Source organism: Oryctolagus cuniculus, chromosome 21, assembly GCF_051225735.1.
Source record: "Oryctolagus cuniculus isolate XC-2025 breed Fujian yellow rabbit chromosome 21, ASM5122573v1, whole genome shotgun sequence".
NCBI lineage: Eukaryota > Metazoa > Chordata > Mammalia > Lagomorpha > Leporidae > Oryctolagus > Oryctolagus cuniculus.
This window is the reverse complement of record NC_142887.1, coordinates 33,394,707-33,412,620: the sequence shown is the minus strand read 5'-3', so window position 1 is coordinate 33,412,620 and position 17,914 is coordinate 33,394,707. Positions and strand designations below refer to the sequence as shown.

Sequence of the window (17,914 nt, the reverse complement as noted above, 5' to 3'; positions counted from 1 at the left end):
GCTGGAGGCGGAAGCCAGGAGCCAGGAGCTTCTTTCGGGTCTCCCACCTGGGTGCAGGGTCCCAAGCACTCAAGCCATCCCCTGCTACCTTCCCAGGCACATTATCAGGGAGCCGGATCGGAAGAGGAGCAGCCCTGGGATTGCCCATATGGCATGCCGGCACTGCAGAGGCGGCTTAGCATTCTACACCACGGCGCCGGCCCCTGGGATCTGTTCTCAAGACTGCCCACCTTACTGTGCTGGGTAAGGGTGTGCAGACAGAGGCGGGAGTGGGCTAGTCCTGCCCAGAAGGGACTGGCAGAGTTGCCCCTGGGACTTGCAGTGTCCTCTGCACTGTAGGTCGTGGCTCTGCCTGGGGGCTTTATTCTGGTCTGAGAGCCCCTTCCCGGACATTGGTAAGCACTTCAGAGTCGTTACCCAGCCCCTCCCCACTGCCCAGCAGGCCTCGGCAACCTGTGGTGGGCGATGACCCTGGGTTCCACGCCTCTCCAGAGTTCTGCACTGCGGCCCAGATTCCCTGATGTGACTGAGCTCTGGTTGCCCAAAGGGGTAACTGACAAAATGTCCACCATCAGCTGCTTTCCTTTCTGTCTCCCAACCCTCTACTTCCATTCAAATCCTCAGGTCAGGTGAGGGAGGGCAGGGGAGGATGGATTTGAAGATGATGCCCAAGAAGGTTGGCAGGGGACCAGCGCTGCGGCACAGTGGGTTGGGGGGCTGCCTGCAACGCTGGCATCCTGTATGGATACCGGTTCAAGTCCTGGCTGCTCCACTGCCAATCCAGCTCCCTGTTCATGCTCGTGGGAAGGCAGCAGAAGATGGTTCAAGGGCTTGGGCCCCTGCCACCCATGTGGGAGACCCAGACGGAGTTCCTGGCTCCAGGTTTTGGCCTGTTCCAGCCCCAGCTGTTGCAGCCATTTGAGGGTAAACCAGTGGATGGAAGATCTCTCTCTCTCTGTAATGCTGCCTTTCAAATAAATAAATAAATGGTGTTTAATAAAAAGGTTGGCAGGGGTTAGTGCTGTGGAGCAGTGGGCTGGGCTGCCGCCCACTATGCCAGCATGCCCTATGAGTGCTGGTTGGTGTCCCAGCTAGCCCACTTCTGATCTAACTCCCTGTTAATGTGCCTGGGAAAGCAATGGATGATGGCCTTGAGTCCTTGGGCTCCTGCCACCTACATGGGAGACCCAGATGGAGCTCCAGGCTCCTTGGCTTCAGCCTAGCCCAGCTCCGACCATTGCAGCCATTTGGGAAGTGGAAGACCATTTGGGGAGTGATGGAAGACCTCGATGTCTCTCCCTCTCTGCTACTCTGCCTTTCAAATCAATCCATCAACCTTTTTTTTTTTATTTTTGACAGGCAGAGTGGACAGTGAGAGAGAGACAGAGAGAAAGGTCTTCCTTTGCCATTGGTTCACCCTCCAATGGCCGCTGCAGCTGGTGCGCTGTGGCTGGCGCACCGTGCTGATCCAAAGTCAGGAGCCAGGTGCTTCTCCTGGTCTCCCATGGGGTGCAGGGCCCAAGCACCTGGGCCATCCTCCACTGCACTCCCGGGCCACAGCAGAGAGCTGGCCTGGAAGAGGGGCAACCGGGACAGAATCCGGTGCCCCAACCGGGACTAGAACCTGGTGTGCCGGCGCCACAAGGTGGAGGATTAGCCTATTGAGCCACAGCACCGGCCAATCCATCAACCTTAAAACACTCACCCCCACACACACCCACACAGTGGCAGTAGCAGGTGGGGAGGGGAAGTGTACTGGACCAATGGCCTACACATGAGCACCCTCCTCTCCGCTCCCTCCCCCAAATTCACAATTGGGCAGAGCTTTTCTGCCATGCTGCCCCATCCTTTAAATAAAACCAACCGTTCTCCCAGATGGTCACACTATTCCAAGCCCCTTGCAGCCAGTTGCCACCTCGGCCTCTCTGGTTCTTTTTCAAGGATGGGCACCCTTTAAGCATTTCCCTTAGTAAGCCCCTACTCCGTGGAGTTGGCAAATCCAGGAAGCTTGTAATCCCCGTCGTCACCTCTAGAGGGCACCCACGCACCGGCAATGCCTCCTGCCGGCTTCCTTTCTTCCCGGATGGGGATCCTGACCGCCCCAAGTTGCGCCTCCTCTCAGGTGTCTGTGCCAGGCAGTTCTTTGTGGCTGCTATCCCTTGCAATAGCCTTGGGCGGTCACGGTCGGGACCTGAGATGCCGCACACCTAGGGGCTCTGGGAGGATGAGGATGGGTGGGGTGCTGCTTGTACCAAGATGAGGAACCCTGTGCTTGCTAATTTCCAGCAGGAGGACAGAGCCCTCTCCTGGCCCTGGGTCGAGGCGGCCGGGAGCCTGAGGTCACCGCTTCTGTGCCCCATCCCGGCTGGCAGGAGATGGGACCCCCGCTCACCCTGCCGCGGGGACACAGCCCCAGCCCTCAACAGGAAGGGGCCGGGTACCACCCAAGGGAGGATGGAGGCCCGCACTTGCTGAAGGCGGTACCGCAGTGCATGCAAAAGCATTCAAAACGTCAGCAGAGGCAGCACTTGGTGTGGCAGCTAAGATGCTGGCCGGTGGAGCCGGTGCTGTGGCACAGTGGGCTAAGCCTCCACCTGCAGCACCAGCATCCCACACAGGGCCGGTTCAAGTCCTGGTGCTGCTCCTCTTCCGATCCAGCTCCGTGCTGGTGCACCTGGGAAAATAGCAGAAGATGGCCCGAGTGCACCTGTGTGGGAGACCTGGAAGGAATTCCTGGGTCCTGGCTTCAGCCTGGCCCAGTCCTGGCTGTTGTGGCCATTGGGGGGGGGGGGTGGCGGTGAACCAGCAGATGGATGGTCTCTGTCTCTGCTCTCTATAAATCTTCAAGAAAAAAAAAAAAAAGATGCTGTTTGGGATGCCCGCATCCCATATCAGAGTGTTTGGGATCTAATTCTGCTTCTGCTCCACACTCAGGGGCTGGCTGTGGTACCTGGGCCCCTGCCACCCATGTGGGAGACCCAGATGGAGTTCCAGGAGCCTGGCCCAGTCTCAGCTGTTGCAGCCACTTTGGGGAGTGAACTGGCGGGATGGGAGATTTCTCTCTCTCCCGTCTCACCAAGGAAAGAAAGAGAAGGCGCGGGAGAGGGAGGAGGGTGAAGGAAAGGAGGGAGGAAGAAAGGGCGGGTGATGCTGTGGATACATTCAGCCAGGCCAGGTTGGCCTCTCCGCATCGAGGAAGAAATCCCAGTGCTTGCTGGAGCCTCCTGGTCACCCCCAGGCTCAGGGCCGAACACAACCACGGACGGGCATTCTTTAATCACAAAGGCACTTGGGGAACTCCCTCCACACCCGCCAAAGTCTCTGGCCCTCCCTGGCCGCCCCCCGCACTCAGAGTTCGTCGTGAGCCCCAGCGGGCTCCGCCCCCGGCTTGATGAAGACGCCCTCCATGGCCTTCCAGGTGTTGTGCGTGTTGGCGCTGGCCATGCCGTGCACCTCGTGCTGGCCCCGGATCGGGTTCCCGTACTGCTCGCCGGTGACCGACAGGAACACGGAGGTCCCCACGTGCTGGAAACGCACTGCGGCCTCGCGCTCCCAGTGCTGCCCGGAGCAGCGCACCGTCCACAGGTCCAGGTCGTCCCCCTCGCCGTCCTCCCCAAAAGCGCTCACCTCCTGCGTGTGTGTGCACAGTGGTCACCGCCAAGGGCCACTCGGCCGGCAGGGGCACTCACACCCCAGGGAGCTAAGGCTGGCTTCTTCACGTGCTCCCCACCCCCGTCCAAGGCTGAACCCCTCTCCCGAATCCCGCAGGGTCTTTATCAGTCTTAACCCCTAAGCACCTTCCTGGAGCACCACCCCCCAGATGCCACCGTCTTCCAGCCTGGGCACCAGCTCCCTCTCTCTCCGCCTCTGCTGCCTGCTCCTCCTGGCCAGCCCGAGCCTGGAGCTCCTGCTCCCTCTGCTTGTGGGCTCCCACCAGCGCCTACAAGAGGAGCGACCCCGGACGTGCAGACCGCCCCCTCCCGGGAGCCCCCCCGCCCCGGGAGGCGGGACCCCCTGCAGTACCGCTAAGTCCCGAGAGGGGGCGCTCGGCGCGCGTTTTTTCCACCCCCGCCCCCTTGAATCGAAATTCCCGTTTCGCAGAAGCTGAAGCTCAGAGCCCGGCAGGTGGGGGTCAGGGAAAAGGGGGCGCACCCACCTGGTTGTTGGACAGCGGCGACGGGAAGTGGTGCGTGTGCAGGTTCTTGCCGGTGAGCACGTGCGTGAGCCGCACCGCCTGCCCGCAGCGCACCGGGGCCCCGCGCGGGCACCCGTCGTCCGCGCCGCCGCGGATCCGCCAGTAGCTGTTGGCGTCGTCCGAAGCGTCCACGCCGGTCACCGACTGCTGGCCGCTGCCTGAGGAGCGACACCGGGGCCCGCCGCGGCGTCTCTCGTCAGGCGCGGAGCTCTCGGGGCCCCTGGTCGGCCCCCGATCGCCCGGGACCCCACCTCCCCCCCACACACACACAACGGCCCACACGCCCCCCGGCCCCCCGCCAGCCCCGCGCACCGGATCCGTATTTGATGTCGTGCGAGTGCAGCCGCACCCTGTGGTGCGTGTTGAAGAGCTTCAGCACCGACCCGCACGTCACGAACCCCGCGCCGGTCTTGGCAGCCACGCCAGCCGGCCCTAAAAGGGCCAGCAGCAGCCCCAGCAGCACCGGCCCCGCAGCGCCGCCGCCGCCGCCGCGGCCCGCGCTCCACATCACCGCGGCCGGGCTTGAGGCGCTCGGGTCCCACCGGCCGCTTCCGTCCTCGCCGCGGGGCCAATCCGGCTCTGACAGCGCCCCGCCCCACAACGGCCAATCGCCGGCCTGCGCGGCTCTCCCTCTGCGACGCCATTGGGTCGCAGGGGCGGGGACCCGCCCCTTCGGCTTGGGAGCGAGGCGTCTGGGAGGGGGCTGGAGACACGAGGACGCTTTTGATTGGTCCACGCTTCCGAGCACTCGCCAATGGGAAACGCGTGTGGATAAGAGCGCCGAGACCCGCTGCCGCCCATTCCCCCGGTGCACCCGGTTCAGGCCCCTGCGTGTTCCTGGATCTCGGACGCTAGGGTCTCTGCGCTCAGACTGTGCGCCGGCGGCTGCAGGGTCTTGGGGTTGCGGGGTCCCGGAGCACACAGATCCCCAAGGCACCAGGGCTTTCTGAAGTTCCCTGGCCACTGTGACATTTGGCCCCTGGGACAGCAGAGGGCAGCACGGAGCTATGGTGCAGGCTCTCACCAGGGGGCCCCAGAGCTGCCTAAGGGACAGCACAGGCCACGGGGAGTGACAAGCGAGCCTGGGTGACCGCGCGTCGGCTTAAAGGGAGCAGAGCTTATACCCCGTTTGCTTATCCATTTCCAGGAGCATCCTTAGGTTGATGGAGTTCGTTCCAGGCTGGGGGCCTCAGGGGATCTGGCTCTGGGCTACACCACCCCAAACACTGACTAGGCAAGGCACAAGGGCCCCTTGCAAAGCAAGGAGAAAAGTTCGTTTTAAATAAATCAGCCAGGGGCTGGCGTTGTGGCGCAGTGGGTTAAGCTGCCGCCTGGGACGCTGGCTTCCCATGTGGGCTCAGTTCCAGCTACTTCACTTCCTGCTGGTGCCCCTGCGAAAACAGCAGAAGATGGCCCAAGTGATCGGGGTTCCTGCCACCCACGGGAGAGACCTGAAGGAAGCTCCAGGCTCCCGGCTTCGGGTTAGCCCAGCTTCGGCTGTTGCAGCCATTTGAGAGAGAGCTTCCATCCGCTGGCTCACTCCCCAAATGCACCCGGGGAAGCAGTAGAAGATGGCCCAATTGCTTGGGCCCCTGCCACCCATGTGGAAGACTCGGAAGAAGCTCCTGGCTGCAGCCCAGCCCAGCCCTGGCCATTGTAGCCATTTGGGGAGTGAAACAGTTGGATGGAAGACCAGAAGATCGATCTCTCTCTCTCAAAAAAAAAAAAAAAAACTTCTCAAAAAAAATTTGAAAGGCAAAGTTATGGAGAAAGAGAGGAAGACAGAGATAGATCTTTCATCTGCTGGTTCTCTCTCTCTACAATGACTAGAGCTGGGCCGTGCTGAAGCCAGGAGCCTGGAACTCAGGCCTGCCATGTGGGTGCAGAGACCCAAGGACTTGGGCCAGCTTCTGCTGCTTTCCCAGGTGCATTAGCAGGGACCTACTGTCTCCTGGCGGGCTGTCTGCCTGTGCGGATGGGGTGCGTGTTGGCAGCTCAGCACTAGTCCACATTCTGCAACAGTCCAGGTCCCTCAATCCCGACTGCGGGCTCCTGGGGAAGTCGTGGCTGGTCCAGCTTGGGACAGCGAGGCACTACCAGTGGCCATCAGATGTGGCCAGGTCCTGGCTGACCAGTGGCTAGCACGTGGCCCGGCATGGAGACTCCAGACATTCAGGAGGTAGAGCTGGGAAATACAGATTTGGAAGACAGGTAGCTGTGAGTGCACCAGGACAGGCGGTGCAGGGTACGTGTCTGGTCATAGCCAGGAGGGAGCCAGGAGATGCAGGGGCCCCGAGTCAGACACCACCAAGAGTCCCCAACAGGCTGGAAGGACCAGAAAAACTGCAGGTCAAGGTGAGGTCACAGGGTCACAGGCTCAGAACTCTGATGCTACTCCCAGCCAGGTGTACAGGAACAAGGCAAGTTTTAGGACAAAGAGAACCAGGCTCAGGGGCCCAGCACTGTGGCATAGTGGGTTAAGCCACCGCCGACTGCAACACCGGTTCGAATCTCAGTTGATCCACCTCTTAATCCAACTCCCTGCTAATGCACCTAGGAAAAGCAGTGGAAGATGGCCCAAGTGTTTGGGCCTCTGCACCCATGTGGGAGACCCGGATGAAGCTTCTGGATCCTGGCTTGGGCCGGGCTCAGCTCTATTGCAGCTACCTATAGAACAAACCAGTGGGTTGGAAGACATCTCTCTCTCTCTCTCTCTCTGACTCTGTCTCTTTCTCTATGTCTCCCCCCACCCAACCCAGCAGAGTTACAGAGAGAGGGAGGGAGAGACACAGAGAGATCTTCCATCCACCGGTTCACTCCCCAAATGGCCGCAACGACTGGAACTGGGCCAGGCTAAAGCCAGGAGCCAGGAGCTCCTTCCAGGTCTCCCATTTTGGTGCAGGAGCCCAAGGACTTGGGCCATCTGCTGCTGCTTTCCCAGGTGCATTAGCAGGGAGCTGGATCAAAAGTGGAGCAACTGAGATTCAAACTGGCACCTGCCCTTATGGGATGCTGATGCTGCAGGCTGGGGCTTTAACCCACTGCACCACAGCACCGGCCCCACTCTGTCTTCTAAATAAAGAGGGAACCAAGCTCATCAACATACGATTTATGTCTGTTTCTCTCTTCCTTGCTTTGAGAGTCTCAGCAGAGCTGACGGTGCGCTCAGGGCGAGGGCTGGCTGGGCGGCAGCCACTCTGGGGGTGCTGGCGGAGGAGCAGGAAGAGGAGTGCTCAGAGCAAACGTCTAGGGGATGTTCCCTGGGGGATGATCCCCCAGCTCACAGGGGATCCATGGGGTTCAGGTTGACATAGTGGCTGATGAAGGCCTCCGACGGGGGGCTCTCATCTTCCTCCCCCTCATCGTCACCAGTACCGTCGCGGTCCTCACTGTACTCTCCATCCAATCTTTTCTTGGACTTGGGGGGACTGGCGCCCATGCCGGTGCCAGAGGACATGGACAGCTTGGGCTCCAACAGACTCGTGGGTGTCTGTCCATCTTCTGATGTAGACTCCCGGGGGCTGTCCAGCTGGCTGCCTAGCAGCTCCGTGTCAGAAGAGAAGAAGGGTTCGGCGGCCTGTTCCCAGCCGAGGGTGGTGCTCGGCTCCGGTTGCCCGGCATGGGCCAGGCCACCGTGCTGTGCGGCGAGCTGGGTCGCCGGCTTCCTCCGCTTGGCTCCCTCCAACTTGTGCAGCAAGCAGCTCCAGTCCATCTGGGAGGACAGCCGGATGTGAGAACCCTTCACCGTCTTAAAGCCCAGCCTCAGGTCCATGAGCGTCTCGGTGACGGGCCTGGAGAGGAAGCCGAGTGTCTTGGCGAGGCTGTGCTCGAATTTGTACTTGCAGATGAGCAGGGAGACAGCGCGCTCGACCAGGAAGCTGGAGATCTCCTTGTACCCGGGGTCGGAGAGCTGGGACACGCTGGACGTGGGCGAGATGGAGGGCAGTGGCTTCTTATTCGAGAACTTGCTGTTGGAGCTCTGCTGTGTGCCAGCCAGCCGGGGAGGGAAAAGGAGAGACAGATCACACTGGGTCCACGCCCCTGCCTGCCCCTGGGGGCAGCTCCACCCCACCCTGGTACGGATGCCTGGCTCCCCACGCACACGATGGTGCTGTCACACTCAATAGCCAAGCTTTGATCACAGTGTCACCCAAACCCCGGCTCCCACCCAGGCCTGGAGCTGTGACAGCTGAGGACAACGTTGCAGGGACAGTGCCTGTGCCGGGATACCCCCCCCAGGGGCGAGCCACCTGCTCTTTGCTATCTTCCCTTTCTGGGCACCCCCCAGTTCCGCCACTTAGCAGCGCACACGCATGCGCGGAGTGAGCCCCTGCCCCTGGGTTACAGGCAGCCAGACCTAGAATTCAAGCCTGCCCTGGGCCAAAGGCTGCTGTCCGTGAGGGATGAGAAAGGCCCTTTCTCGTGCTGCAGGGCCTCCAAGATTCAAAATCAATGTTGAAGAGGAGAGGAAAAAAAAAAGACCCAGGATAAAAAATAACTTTTATTCTTCTTCTTCTTTTTTTTTTTTTTCTTTTTAGATAAACACCCTCCATCGGCTTTTGTCCCCTGCCCGGGAGATTTCCAACAGCACTGGGCAAGAGGCCTGGTCCCTGGGGCCGCCCTGCCTGGTGACAGCGCTGCTAGCAGTGGTGGGTGAAGGAGCCCTTGGCCCACAGTCTAGGTCCCAGGGAATGCAAGCCCTGGCAGAGAGAAGCCGAGGACTGGGAAAGGCTTCTTACTAAGGATGTGGTGGGAGAGGGCATGGGGACGAAGTAGCGGGGAGAGGACGGGCAGGAGGACAGGGGTGGAGGCGTGATCGGGCCCCTGAGGCGCCCATGGCTGGAGGCCACCTCCACCGTGACCCCAGGGGCTGGCAGCGTGAGGTGCAGGCCCCGCCAGGGCCGGGCCCTGTGGCTGGAGCTCAGGGACACAGGCGGTTTCTGGGATTCGGGCTCTGAGACAGGCCCCTCCTGCTTGGGGTGATGTGAGAGGCTTGGGACAGCGGGCTCTCCCGTGGGTGTCACCTTGAGCTTGAATCTGGTGGCACTAGTCATGGAGGGGGAGCCCCGTGTGCCCTTGCTTTTCCTGCGCTCCGTCCTGGGGATGGAGGTGGTGGTGTTGGGGGATGCTGCCTCCTCCTTGTCGGTGGGCGAGGCCAGCTGGGAGCCTGGGGGCAGCAGATTGTAGTGGAGGGGCAGCTCTGATGAGGCCTCCGCGTTGGCGGGGAAGAGTGGGCAGCCGTCGTGCCGCCGGGCACCGCTGAGCTTGTCCACAGCTTGGCTGACCACGCTCTGCAGCGCGGGGAACAGGTGATGCTGAGCCAGAAAGTCCAGGGTGCAGTGGGGCTGGCGCAGCGAGCAGTAGCCAGGCAGGTCGAGGGCCGCCGGCTGGCTCAGTAGCGCCATGAGCTTTTTGTCGAACTCCTGCTTGAGGAAGCTCAGCTCCTCCTCACTGGGCGTCTGCCCTGATGCTTCCGGGGTGCCCGTGCTGGAACTCAGCAGGTCTGAGAACCAGGACAGGGGCTGCTCCGGGGACCACTGGCTGGTGGTCTGGCTGCCCAGGGAATCCCACCGCAGGGAGTCCTTCCGGGAGGGCTGACTCCTGCTTTTCTGCGGAGAGAGGGGGAATCACACTTGCCCAGGATCCTGCCAAGCCGCCAGCCCCTCCCGCCCCAGTCTCCGCCCCACCCCACCGCATCCCCACCCCGCCAAGCCTTGCCCTCGGATCTCACCCCTTTCCTCTCCAGTTTCAGTAACCGCTTGAGGCTCTGCTCCAGCAAAAGCCTGTCTTTCAGAGGGGGCAGGGAGCCTGAGCCTCGGGCCCCCAGGTCACTGCCCTGGCCATGGGACCCCAGCCAGCCAGCAGTGAGGCTGCTGCGGGAGTCCGACACGGAGCTGGAGCGGGATGGATAGTTGTTGGGGCGGCCAACACACAGGCTGGGCTGAGCGCGGTTCCGGCAGACCGTGCTCCAGGTGGGCCGGGCCCGGGGCCGCCGCCCTCCGCTGGCAGGCTCCACCACTGGATCTCGCACCTCCACCAGCGGCACGCCAGCCCCCGTCTTCATGGTGGCCATGCGCTCCGTGGCCTCCTCTACCACCGTCTGCAGGCTCTCGAGCACCTGACCCTCGGTCAGGAAATCCAGGAAGCTGCCGAAGGACTGGGGGCCCTTGGTGTCTCGGTGGGGACCTGGCTGCGCTGAGGTGCCCTGCGTGAACCGCGGGGGTGGCACACGGGCCGACCCCATTTGTGGCAATGGGGGTTTCTTGAGAGACTGCACCTGGGCAGACAGGCAGAGCACAGTGGGTAGTGGGCAGGGACACCTTTTACAGGGCGAAGAGGACCCTGGCTCCCCATATGCCCAAGGCCAGCTCCGTCGCCCCTGTCCGGAGCACCTACTTCTTCACCTTGAGCCCTAGGCCCCGAGGACCCCTCCTGGGGTCGCTGGAGGTCAGCGGGGGACACGGGGAAGGGAAGTGGGGGGTGATGAGGCCCCAGGAGGGCCCCGGGCAAGGACAAGGCAGCGGCAACGGCTGCTTAAGGAGGCCCACAGGCACCGAGCAAGGGGGCTGTGGTTTGAGGGGGAACGCACAGGGATCCCTGGGGTCAGCGTCCTGCGGGGGATCACTTACCCGGGCCACATAGGGACTGTGGCCGGCCTCATCGTCGGCCAAGTATCCCGAGTGGTAGCGGAAGCTGGCCATGGTGCGGGTGGCCAGGCCCCCTGCCGGCTTCCTCTCTTTGCGATCCACAGCACTGCGCGCAAGGACGGGGAGACGGCTGTGAGGGTCTATCCAGGCTCCAGGGGGACAGTCTCCCCGCACCCCGCGATCCCCAGGCATCTGCGGACAGTCTGATGAGCCTGGAGTATGTGTGTGTGTGTGTGTGTGTGTGTATTGGGGTGGGGGGTCCTCCGAAGAGCGTCAGAAATCGTGCCTCCGAGCATCTCTGGGTTTGAGTGCGCTCCCAGACCCCGCGTGACCCGGCCTCTGCTCCCGGCCCCGGCCCACCCACCCGCTCACCTGAGACCCCGGCTCTGCCGCGCGCGGTCCTGCGCCCCGTGCGCCCGCCGGAGGGAGGGCAGCGGCGCGGACCGCTTCGAGTCTCCAGGCGGCCGCCCAGCTCACTAATTTGCATACCGAGCTCTGATTGGCTTACACTGGGACGGTCGCCCGCTAACTCCCCCGACACAATGGTTGTGGGGGCGTGGTCTGCCTTGGTTCCTCCCTCGCTGGGCAGGGTTTCGCTCCGCCCCGCCCCATTCTCCGAGAGCCAGGGGACCAGAGAGAAGCTGCTACCCACCCCCCCACCCCCCGCCCCGACCCGGCTCGGTCCGGCCCCTGGAGCCGTGGTCCGCACCTGTGCTGCGGGGACCTTGCGAGCCAGAGCCACAGCTTTGACGGCACCACTGGGAGACAATACCCCCATCAGGGTGTCACCTGCTTGTGTGACAGGCGCCTGCTTTGGGCAGAGCTTGAGCCAGTCACCCCTAACCTCTGATATTTCCAAGGTCTGGCACCCAGTGGGTGCTCAGTATATGCCAGTTTCCACCTTCCAGTCTGTGACCCCGCCAGCCCCAGCCTCTGACCTTTCTGGGATCAGCTTCCCAGTGGGCGGCGGTGGTGGACTGGGGTCATCAGTGGTCGTTACAGCAGCCTCCTAGGCCAAGAGCCCGGGAGAAGGGCTCTGTGAAGCCTCCAGCCCTGTCCAGGTTCCCTGATGCCTTGTTTGTCATTTTCAGAGTCCACTCTGGCCCTGAGGTAGGGGGCCAACAGGACCGGAGCCAACCCGGGACCACCGGGCCAGGCCCAACTCCACTACTCCCCAGCAGGACCATGCCTCTTGGATCTGAGCCTCAGGATCTACGGCCATGGAACAAGAATGGCATTACCGACTTCATAGTCTGGGCACGGATAGACCCTTCCCCATAGGGAAAACCAAAGACAGTCGCGGATATAACAAAAACTCTGTTTTTCATGGTGACTCTTAGTCACAGGTAAGGAAAGCTTTCCTGGGCCAGAGAAGGGACAAAAGAAAAAAAAAAAAAAAAGTGATGTCGTGAAGGTGAAAGTTGTGGGCTGGCACAGGGCTTGAGACGGAAGCCGGGGCTATTGCTTTCCTATGAGGACAATGGTGTACGTGTTTTGTTCATTTTCTCATTATTTGAGGCTTTTACAAATCAAGGGAAACACTCTTAGAGGAAAAAAAATCATCAAAGGACAACAGGCAATCTGAAAAGGAGATGAAAATACCCAATAAAGTGAAAAAAGCCAAACACACTCTTATTAAAAAAAATTACAAGAATGAGCTAAGGGTGGGTACTTGTGGCACAGCAGCTTAAGCTGCAGCTTGGCATGCCATCCCTTATCCAAGCACTGGTTCGAGTCCCGGCCGCTCCACTTCCGATCCAGCTCCCTGCTAATGTGCCTGGAAATGCAGCAGGAGATGGCCTGAGTGCATGGGTCCCTGCACCCACAAGGGGAACCAGGATGGCGCTCCAGGCTCCTGACGTCTACCAGGACCAGCACTGGCTGTTGCAGCTATCTGGGGAGTGAACCAGCGGATGGAAAACTCTCCCCCTCCCCGCCCCGCTTCCTTCTCCCACTTTCTGTCTCTTTGCCTCTCGAATGAATAAGTCTTTAAAAATAATGAGATAAAACTCGCGTGATCATATTTATCTTCTCTAAATGAGACCAAAAAAAAGTTTTTGGTGGGGAGGAAGAGGAATTGGGTGTGTTGATTTGCTTAGAGAAAGCCCTGGAAGGTCACTTCCAATTTTGCATATCAAATACGGAGGGCTTCAGAAAGCTCGCGGGTGCATGGAGACAATGGCAATGCACGCGTGCCCTGACTTTGCCGAAGCTCCCGCGCGAGGAAGTTCCGGACGGTGTGGCAGTCAATCCTGCCGCGGCAGTTGCAGGGCCAGGCCGTCACCGCCAGGTGGCGACAACAAAGGCCGCGGGCCGCAGCCGCTGGGCGTGCGCACGCGGGGCGGGGCGTGGCGTGGCGGCCCCAGCTCTCTCCTCCCTCGGCGAGGAGGGGATGGCCGCCGTGGCCCGGCCGCGCGTGCGGCTGGTGGTCACCGCGGACGACTTTGGGTACTGCCCGCTGCGCGATGAAGGCATCGTGGAGGCCTTCCTGGCCGGCACCGTGACCAGCGTGTCCCTGCTGGTTAACGGCGCGGCGGCGGAGAGCGCGGCGGAGCTGGCTCGCAGGTGCTGGGCCGGCCTCTGTCCTGGGCCGGGCTGGGGGCTGGAGGGTGGGAGGCGCTTGGGGCCAACCTCCCGGACCGGGCTGACGTCCATGCGCCCGTCCTCAGGCACGGCATCCCCACGGGTCTCCACGCCAACCTGTCCGAGGGCCGCCCCGTGGGTCCCGCCCGCCACGGCTCCTCGTCGCTGCTCGGTCGCGACGGCTTCTTTCTCGGCAAGATGGGATTCCGGGAGGCGGTGGCGGCCGGGGACGTGGCTTTGCCCCAGGTGCGGATGCTCTCCGTGCCCTCCCTCCCCCGCCCCGCAAGGCCTCGCCCCGAGGGTACCCAGGGCGGGAGCGCGGCGCTGCACGCTTCCCCCATTTGAACTCCGCAGGGCGCTCACTCGGAGCCGCAAGGAAACTAGGTGTTCCCGTCACCTCTCCTTTCAGGTGCGGGAGGAGCTGGAGGCTCAACTCAGCCGCTTCCGAGAGTTGCTGGGCCGAGCCCCCACGCACGTAGACGGACACCAGCACGTGCACGTACTCCCAGGTGCGTGGGTCGGTGCCCCGGGGGCCGGCTGGGGCTGCTCCCCCCCCCCCGGGGGGAGGATAGACCAGGGTGGAAGTGAGCCGGTTGGGGATGGGCCCCCCCCGGGGATAGACCAAGGTGGATGTCCCCAGGTGAGCAGGTGACGGTGCACACACGAACTCCTCTCTGAGCCCGCTCCGCCCGCAGGCGTGTGCCAGGTGTTCGCCGAGGCGCTACAGGCTTCCGGGGTCCGCTTCACCCGGCTGCCGCTGGAACTCGGCGTGGGCGGCTGCGCGTGGCTGGAGGCCCCTGCGCGCGCCTTCGCCTGCACTGTGGAGCGCGACGCCCGGGCCGCCGTGGGCCCCTTCTCCCGTCACGGCCTGAGGTCAGCATCCCCTCCCCCGCCTGCGCCCTGGTCCCCACCACTGTCCCCCACCCCCAGGTCCCAGGGCGGAGCTGGCACGGCCAACGGCTACCCAGGGAAGAAGGAGCGGGGGTCGGCCGGCTGCGCGCCACCCCTCATTCTGCCGCGCCCTTCCGTGGCCTAGCCAGCCCTGCCTGTCACCCCACAGGTGGACGGACGCCTTCGTGGGCCTGAGCACCTGCGGCCGACACATGTCTGCCCATCGCCTGTTGGGGGCGCTGGCGAGGGCCCTGGAAGGCAGGCCGGCGGGCCACGCCCTGACGGCCGAGCTGATGGCGCACCCGGGCTACCCCAGCGTGCCTCCAGCTGGGGGCTGCGGCGAGGGCCCGGACGCCTTCTCCTGCTCTTGGGAGCGGTTGCACGAGCTGCGAGTGCTCACGGCGCCTACGCTGCGGGCCCAGCTGGCCCAGGACGGCGTGCAGCTCTGCGCCCTGGACGACCTGGACTCCAAGAGGCCCGGAGAGGGGGTGCCCTGTGGGGCCACTCTGGAGCCCTTCCTGCAGCCCTCGACACCTTGACTTCGACCGAGGGCCCAGCTCTGATTGGCCCTTCGTGCAGAGAAGGCCGTAGAATTAAGCCTTGGCACAGTCTGGAGCCCAGCCCCGGAGCAGAGTCCGTGACTGCTCTGGGTGTGGGCCACTTCAAGCCCAGGTGGTCAGTTCCTCCTGGCTCAAGTGTAACAGTCACAGTGTGGGCACGCCCAAGTCTTGGCTGCAGGCTGCCTCAGCCTGTGCCGCCTGTGCCCAGGTGTGCCGGGAACTTAGTGGCCCACACAACCGCAGTGCAAACCCGTGATGGTTTAAGGGCAGTGGGCAGAGACGGTGATATTTAATAAAATGTTATGTGCATCTTTCAAACTTGTGTAGTTTGTGAACTGTGCCCAGGGAACCTCACAGACAGGAAACACAGAGCCACTGCCCCTTGACCTGCCAAGTGAATATTCCAGAGAAGATATGGACCGGTTTTGTTCAAGCTTGAGTTTTTCTCCATCCTTTTTTGGGGGGAAGGAACGGAGGACGGGGCAGGGGTGGCGGTAAGAGTGGGCAGATTGTCTCGCCAGGCTGCTTTTTGGCAAGTCGGGTTATAATCTCCATTTGGAAGAAAAAAAGGAAGTCACGTGTTCTAAGTACGCTGCTCCAGGGGACACATCCTAGAGCTCACAGAACTGTGTCTGGACTTTGGCAGGGGCGGTCTCCGGTGGGAAGTGGGATCCTGGGATTCTGAGCTGGGCCTGGTGACGTGTGGATGCCCTGTGGGCCGGGGGTCCTGCGATGCAGGAAGGCAGTGGGGGATTTCTCAGAGGACACACAACGTCCCCCTCCACCCAGCTCTGGAGGACGGGAAGGCAGACGACCACCACGCGGTCCTTCGCCTCATCCCGTGTAACTTCACATCACAGTGCCGGGGGTCCCAGCCTTACAGACCAAGGTGGCTTTGCACCTGCTCGCTCATTGGATGCGCATGAAAGGGGTAAGGGTGGGCTCTGCCTCCTCCTCCCCACCTCTGCTCCCCTCGACTGTGCCCATCTTCCTTCCTAACTGGCCCCGCGCCCTCCAGCACCCTTGACCTTGACCCTTGCAGCCACAGTACCTTTCTCACTTCCTTTCCCTCATGTCTATGGACTCAATCACCAGGAGGCTGCTCCCTCCTCGCCTTTGAGCCCACTGTGGTCTGGCTGCACTCCTGCCAGCTGCCCGCTGGGGTAACAGGGAGGTCAAAGGCAGCTCCAGCGTTCGACTAGTTTTGTTCTGGGAGGCGGCTGGTGTTGCAGGGCCAAGGCTCAGAGGGAGAGAGGTGTGGGTGGGCAGAAAACGACCGAGGGGCTTGCACACATGCTAGATGGAGCTGACACCCCTGGGGGCTGGGACCAGCTCAGGGACCTAGATGGCACACGCATGGGACCAGAGGCACTGCCAAGTCAGCGCAGGAGCCATGCTCAGAAGCTGCCGTCTGCTTGGGGCCCCGGGCCAGACGTGCAAGATGGTGACAAGGCCCGCTGCAGGGAACATGGGCGTGATGAAGCAGACACTCGACTCAGGCTGAACAAAGACCAAGTGAGAGGGTCAGAAGATGGGGCTCCAAAAGTTGAGAGAGGCTCTTGCTGTTCCTGAGCTCAAAGGGACCTCCCGGAGGAGCCGTGCTGAGTGGTGGGATGCAACAAGCCAGGGTGGGTGCGTGGCCCAGCAGCTGAGACACTTGGGCCACGGGTACCCGGCATCAGAGCGCCTAGGTTTGAGTCCCAGCTCTGATTTGGATTCCAGCTACCCTGGGAAGCAGCAGGATGGTTGGGTCCCTGCCATGCAGTGCGGGAAACTGCAATCCTGGCTCCTGGCTTTGAACTGACCCGGCTCCAGTTGCTGTGGGCATTTGGAAAGTCAATCAGCAGACGAGACCTCTCTCTGTCTCTCACATAATGTAAGTTAAAGTCAGGCCAGATGTTCTCTGGGTCTATTTTGTCCTCTGTACCAAGGTGGACACGGTGCTCACAGGGCTGTCCACAGCTCACAGAGAAGTGACACCCCAGGAAGCTTCCTCCCAAGACCCTCCAGCCCCAGCTGACAGGGCAGGCCCACGCCACTGATGGTTACTGCAGCTCCTTGGCAGCCGGCTGTCCCAGGGACCCAGGTGGGTTTCCGGCGGCACCATTTGGGGAGAATAGCTTGAGTCCCACCATCTTGATGGCGACAGCCACCTTCCTGGGAGCCTGTTTTACCTCTGCTGTGGGTTGTAACCTCAGCTAGTTGGGGCTACAGGGCTGAAGTGACACATCCATGCATGGGTCTCAAGACACCCACGGGGAGGCAGGAACACCTCTGTGCATTCTCTCAATGCTCCCCCCTCAACCGGCTTTGATAGGTGGAGAAACAGAGCGCGAGCTCCCATCTGCCAGTTCACTCCCCAACTGCCCGCAACAGCCAGAGCTGAAATCCAGTCTGTCTCCCACGTGGTGGCGGCAGCCCCATCCCTTGAGTCATCACTGCTAGCTAGCTGCTAGGGTCTGCCTTGGCAGGAAGCTGAAGCCCAGCGCAGAGCCAGGTTTAGAAGCCGGGCACTCTGCCGTGGGACATGTGTGTCTTAACTGCTAGGCTAAATGCCCACTCCTCTGCATGCCTCTTTGGGAGGGTGTGGATAGGTGAGAGATCAGAGACCCCAGCCACCCCTCCACGGTCTCCCAGCACACTGGCCCCTGGGCACAGCCCACCCCAGGTAAGGAAGAAACCCACACGATCAGACCAGCACTGGAGAGCGTTTTTATTGAGGGCAGCAGAGCGGGCGGCAGCATCTCAGAGAAGCCCAGTCTCCGCCATGGCTGGGGGTGCAGAGAGCAGGAGGGCCCGGCGCACTTCAGGAAACGGGCGAGGTGCAACTCCTGAGCGAGCCTGGGGCCGGCGGCAGGTGGGCGGCTATGCCGAGCCCTCGCCTTCTCCGGAGGACCTAAGCCTCTTGGTTTTGGAGCAGCCAGGGCGGCCTGCCAGCTTGTTCGAAGCCTGCCCCGGGGCGCGGCTGGAAGGAGCCAGCCACCCAAGCCAGAGGCCTGAGCGCCTGCTGATTGAAGAGCTGGGCTCTGCTGCCGGCA

General features: G+C 62.1%; 3 protein-coding genes across 4 annotated transcripts; 1 reads left to right on the top strand and 2 right to left on the bottom strand.

Moving 5' to 3' along the window:
* Nucleotides 1-3,257: 3,257 nt before the first annotated feature.
* SDF2L1 (stromal cell derived factor 2 like 1) lies at nt 3,258-4,748 on the bottom strand. Its single transcript, XM_008272178.5, has 3 exons — nt 4,508-4,748; nt 4,157-4,353; nt 3,258-3,630 (listed from the first exon to the last, which is right to left on the bottom strand). Exons 1-3 carry the CDS (start codon nt 4,701-4,703, stop codon nt 3,349-3,351), a joined length of 675 nt encoding a protein of 224 aa, XP_008270400.3. The 5' UTR covers nt 4,704-4,748; the 3' UTR covers nt 3,258-3,348.
* Nucleotides 4,749-7,289: 2,541 nt separating this feature from the next.
* Nucleotides 7,290-11,257, bottom strand: CCDC116 (coiled-coil domain containing 116). Its single transcript, XM_017349560.4, has 5 exons — nt 11,215-11,257; nt 10,825-10,948; nt 9,927-10,472; nt 9,220-9,804; nt 7,290-8,174 (listed from the first exon to the last, which is right to left on the bottom strand). Exons 2-5 carry the CDS (start codon nt 10,894-10,896, stop codon nt 7,476-7,478), a joined length of 1,902 nt encoding a protein of 633 aa, XP_017205049.1. The 5' UTR covers nt 10,897-10,948; nt 11,215-11,257; the 3' UTR covers nt 7,290-7,475.
* A 1,913-nt stretch (nt 11,258-13,170) lies between these two features.
* On the top strand, nt 13,171-15,194 carry YDJC (YdjC chitooligosaccharide deacetylase homolog). Of its 2 annotated transcripts, XM_051826741.3 has the most exons (5): nt 13,172-13,407; nt 13,512-13,671; nt 13,835-13,934; nt 14,121-14,298; nt 14,486-15,194. In XM_051826741.3, the coding sequence occupies exons 1-5, from the start codon at nt 13,235-13,237 to the stop codon at nt 14,853-14,855; spliced, it is 981 nt and encodes a 326-aa protein (XP_051682701.1). In that variant the 5' UTR covers nt 13,172-13,234; the 3' UTR covers nt 14,856-15,194. The 2 variants fall into 2 exon arrangements, with proteins under 2 accessions (XP_051682703.1, XP_051682701.1); XM_051826743.3 differs by lacking the exon at nt 14,121-14,298 and having other exon boundaries at nt 13,171-13,407.
* Nucleotides 15,195-17,914: the final 2,720 nt, after the last annotated feature.